Below are 4836 nucleotides of genomic sequence, written 5' to 3'. Positions count from 1 at the left end.
TAGGACTGTGTGTATACTCGGTATATTAAAATATTGAAACCGTTAAATAGGATTGTGTGTATACTCGGTATATTAAAATATTGAAACCGTTAAATAGGATTGTGTGTATACTCGGTATATTAAAATATCGAAACCGTTAAAATAGAATTGTGTGTATACTCGGTATATTAAAATAATGAAACTTAAAATAGGATTGTGTGTATACTCTGTATATTAAAATAATGAAACTGTTAAAATAGGACTTGGAGAATTTTAAATCAACTTCGGAGGGTACGGCACATATCTGTTAGTGGTTTCTATTCATAACATCCTTTTTAAGTTGTTTTTATGATGTTAATTCGGAAGTAGTAGAGAACTACTTATAAAAGGTCACTCTAAGAAAACTGTCCCCCTTATGACCAAGAAGCGCAAAATAAATAAATAATTGGTGGTCAGAAACTATTTATGTGTCATGGTTAAATTATTTATTGGCAAGCACTCAAAATATTTTTAGTCTGGGCTGAAAAGTCTCGTAATTTCGTCAGAATCTTTAAAATATGACTTTTTGTTTTAAAGTATCATTTAGTAAAATATGATATAATTTATCCGAAAAGGTAGTCATATTTAGTTCAGTAATTACCGTTTAGAGAACACACTTTAAAACAGTAACAATACAGTTCTATCTTTTCTCTTCCTTGATTTACTGGATTACAAGTTATTCTTTCTTTTTTTTACCAAGTAGCACTTTTTGTTACATCACCGACCATAAAATCTTTTATTTTTCTTAACTATGTTAAACAGTTTTTAGGAATCCAATATAATATGGAGTAAATAAAAGTTTATTTTTCAGTAAAAACCTGTTTATTCTGAATTATTATATTTAGTCCTTTCAAGTTACTACAGGGTTGAGAACATTATATTAAAACGATTTTGAACATTCATATTACGTGACAGTAACAACCGATATAAAGCTACGGTGGAACGGAATGTATTAGAACTATATTTTGACATTGTTTGGCCTTTTGTAGGTAGTATGATGCCACCAAAAATTTAGAGATTTTGAGAAGGGTATCTATAGCCCTTTCGAATGAAAAATATTCGTATACCCACATCATCATAAAGATATGCTCAGATTAGGCATTTAGAATTTCCAGGACAAGGATATCTCTTTTACTTAATGGCATTGAAAAACAAAGGAATATGGATCAACTTGACCCCCAGGACCATCTAGGAAGAGACCTGCAACAAGTCACGACCTAGTCGGGGAAACAAAAACTATGCGTTTTGCAACAGGTAAGAATTCACAATCAGTGGCAAAAGCCGGCCCATGTAACAGTATACAACATCTGGAAAAGCGACACAAGTCACGTTTACAAAAGCTTCTTCCATGACATATCCTTTCAACTGCCGCATACTTTAAGAATCTGAAGACACAAATCGTTATTCACACTATTCCACTCGAAGACGTACTGGTTAAGTTGCCAGACACAGCACTTGTGTATTTCTCTTCAATAAGACTGTTGAAAAGAGTACTGGGAAACTGTCGTTCTCGTACTCTAAATAGATATCGAAACCACGCAAGGAGGAGTGGTATGCTTAGGACGTGACGACCTGGCAAGGCTCCAAGATCATTTTAATATAATGTACTCATCATTCTGTATAGCGTAAAATGCACCGTTATAATCATGCATATTTATTACAGATGCATAATTTGTCGTATTTATCTGTTCAACCGTACATTGATAAATAATGCTAGTTTGAATTGTAAGTTTGGAGTAAAAGAAGAGAAAATTTAGAAATATGTAGCTCACATGACAATATTATTTCTATTTTTATAAGCCAAAAAAAAAAATGCTTGAAGGGTCTGCAGTAATTTTTTTTCTGATTCTCTGTTTAGACCCAGGAATTGACGGAATCAACCAATGGAATATGATTAACGGACAAGGAGCGCCACATCGTCGCCAGTTTGTTTACAACATTTATGATACCAAAACATCAAAAACCAGAGGGGCTATCAGGTTGAATGTCTTCTATCATCAGGATAGTTCGAGTCTTTATGTTTCGCTGAATAATGGGCTTAAATTCAAACAATCGTACTTTATCTAGAGTAAGGATGGACATGACCTAGTGGTTAGCTTGGCGGATTTTACATTCATTGATTCATGGTTCGGGTCCCATTATCGAAAAATTGCACTTTGGAGCCTCGGGTGTTTTATAAGAGTGACAGTTAAATTTCACTGTTCGATTAAAGTAACCCAAGAGTTGACGGTGGTTGCTGTCGATCTAATAAACATCTAATAAGTTTTAAATTCGTGACTTCTAGCACAGGTAGCCCATGTGTGTTTTTTTTTTGCGAATTTTCATAACAAACAAATCATCTATTTTCTTGGCAGACACATGCTCTCTGATGCCATTGTTCAATGCCCTCAATTTCGGAACCAGTTGGAACCTTTTTTTCTCTTGATGAATATTTGAATAAATTTTTACAAGTTTACTACGAATGTCTAAAATAAGTTCTAATACTACAGTGCTATTTTCTTACAAGAAGTAATGAAAACAAAATCTATTTTTATTTTTCTTAGTCTCGGTTATAATTTTATTCACTACGTCTTTAATATTTGTGGATTAATTGCTGCTAAATTATATTTCTATCTTTTTTTTGTCAGGGTTGGAGATTATAAGTTAATCCTTGGCTCAGGTGGTTATCCTAGTGGATGGTTTCCGACCCCTACTGCCAAATTGACGAATATCAGTAACACCGAAATTGAAGAGAGCCCTCTCAAGGATGACATTTTTCTCTTTAATATCAAAAGTAATGTATTTTATAGTATTGAAGATGATAATATTATTTTAAGCACGATGATTTGCAAAAATACTAGAATAAAGTACCTTTATTAAAAGAAAAAGGAATCCTCAATAGCTGTGGCTGTAATTAGATCTCAAATCGGTCAAGCGATACAGCTATGAGCTAAAAGTTTGTACTTGAAAAACAAGTGGGAATCCTCAATAGCCGCGGCACTTGAAATTCTATTAGGCAGGGTTAGAGTAAATTAATCTACGAGACCTTTTTTTTTTTATTAGGTATATTTTTTGTGCGTCATCAGTACCAATCATGGGGTGTGCGTATACCCAATTCGATTTTATTACTCACCAGGATCTCTACCAGCCTACCGTCAAATTGAATTTATTTTAGGCAAGATTAGAGAAAATAATCTATGAGATCTTGGGCGTGGTCAAATAAATAAATCGAAAGGGTTTGACCTCCTGAGTTCAAAACTGTGGTTAGATATCAAATCGGTCAAGAGATTACGGAGCTATGAGCTAAAGTTTGTGGTTGAAACTTAGAGCCATTTTATGAGCCGCTATGCCGACAGTGTAATATTTTCAAAGAATGTGTCTTAGAGAATTTTTAAGGCTAGTATAATCTTTTGATTTAAAAGATTCTCTTCTTTTTCATCTTATACGTATTTTGTCACATATTTTATACGAAACTTTGTAAAGTATATGTTAATAACATTATGATAACGTAACCACGTATTTAATTTGTAACTCGCCTCACCTTGGCGTCAAAAGTCAAAGTAACATTACTTTTAAGTATACGCACTTACTTGAAAATATGAAATAATACTATTTAAACACCAGTATGAATACATTCACATCTAATATATTTTCTTCACGTACGTTGCCGAAAAATGTCATTTTACAAGAAGTACACAAATGTGTTAATACGTCTTTATAAGTCATTAAAGATTTGGTGACATAGTTATTATCAAATAGTAACTAAAATGGATTTATGTAAATGTTTTCGAGTTTATATATGATGTTTTATCTATGATCTTTATCAGATGATCCAATGGAACGTCAGAATCTAGCAACTTCAAATCCTCATATTGTCGAGAAGTTGAAGCGCCATCTATTGCAGCTGAAAGGAACCATGATTCCAGCAGACGATCCCCCACGCGATCCAAAGGGAAATCCAAGATACTGGAATAACGTTTTCTCTCCTGGCTGGTGTACAGCAAGGAAGTAAAAACACATTTCAGTGTCGGGTGATAACTTTTAGTGTCCATACTACCTTTATTTGTTATGCATGTATTAATTGCTCGATAGATTATGCTACATAATTACACGATATGCTTGATGAGAAAAAGAAGTTGGAATTTACTGAATGGGTTTCTATATAAATTTTTATCCAATGACATTTATAAGTATTGTATATTTACAGCCATAATACTACTATTTGCTTCTATAATTGTTATTGAAATAATTATTTGAAACACAACTAATTTGGAAATGAATACATTCTTTTCCAATTCACTTTTTTTGTGTGTGATGAAGTGAGAAAAATAAACAAATATTTGATTTGTTTTAAATTAAATAAATTTCAGTGTTTCATCGAGTGTAAAACTGAATTATTTGAGAAAAACTTAGTGATATAAGAGAATTAAAACGTCACTTCGTATTACCTACTTTTGAGAAAGAATCATCTGGAGAACAGGAAGAACGTTAGGACTTAACTTCCTGGAAGAGAGATAATTTAGTATAACTAAGACACGTGTACACATCTTTCTAAAACTTAATTGGAAAATTTAAAACTTCTACTTGCCTGGTGCATATACACGTTGGAATGAACTTGGGTGATGTAAAACTCTTCCACTGGTTGACTCTTATTTTAACCGGTTGCGCAACAAAATGGGCGAGTATCAAAACGAACACCATTAGTCGGTTGAGAACTGCGAATATTATATATAAATTAATTCATGATGTTAGAAAAACGCGTAGATTCAAGTAGTGTTGATAGAAATAAATAAAATCCTATAACCCGAGCGCCCCCCCAACAACGACCCCCCTCCACCC

At 33.1% G+C, this 4836-nt stretch overlaps 1 protein-coding gene across 1 annotated transcript in view; it reads left to right on the top strand.

Annotated features, from left to right (window-relative positions):
- LOC106459066 (arylsulfatase B-like) overlaps nucleotides 1-888 on the top strand; it is an 18021-nt gene extending 17133 nt beyond the window's left edge. Inside the window, exon 11 of the mRNA XM_022385463.1 lies at nucleotides 864-888. Within this exon, the coding sequence (XP_022241171.1) occupies nucleotides 864-888 (25 nt within the window). The remainder of the gene's footprint in view (nucleotides 1-863) is intronic.
- Nucleotides 889-4836: the final 3948 nt, after the last annotated feature.

This window comes from Limulus polyphemus, unplaced genomic scaffold (assembly GCF_000517525.1).
Source record: "Limulus polyphemus unplaced genomic scaffold, Limulus_polyphemus-2.1.2 Scaffold554, whole genome shotgun sequence".
Classification (NCBI taxonomy): domain Eukaryota; kingdom Metazoa; phylum Arthropoda; class Merostomata; order Xiphosura; family Limulidae; genus Limulus; species Limulus polyphemus.
The sequence above is the reverse complement of the archived record's forward strand: the minus strand, read 5'-3'. Positions and strand labels throughout refer to the sequence as shown.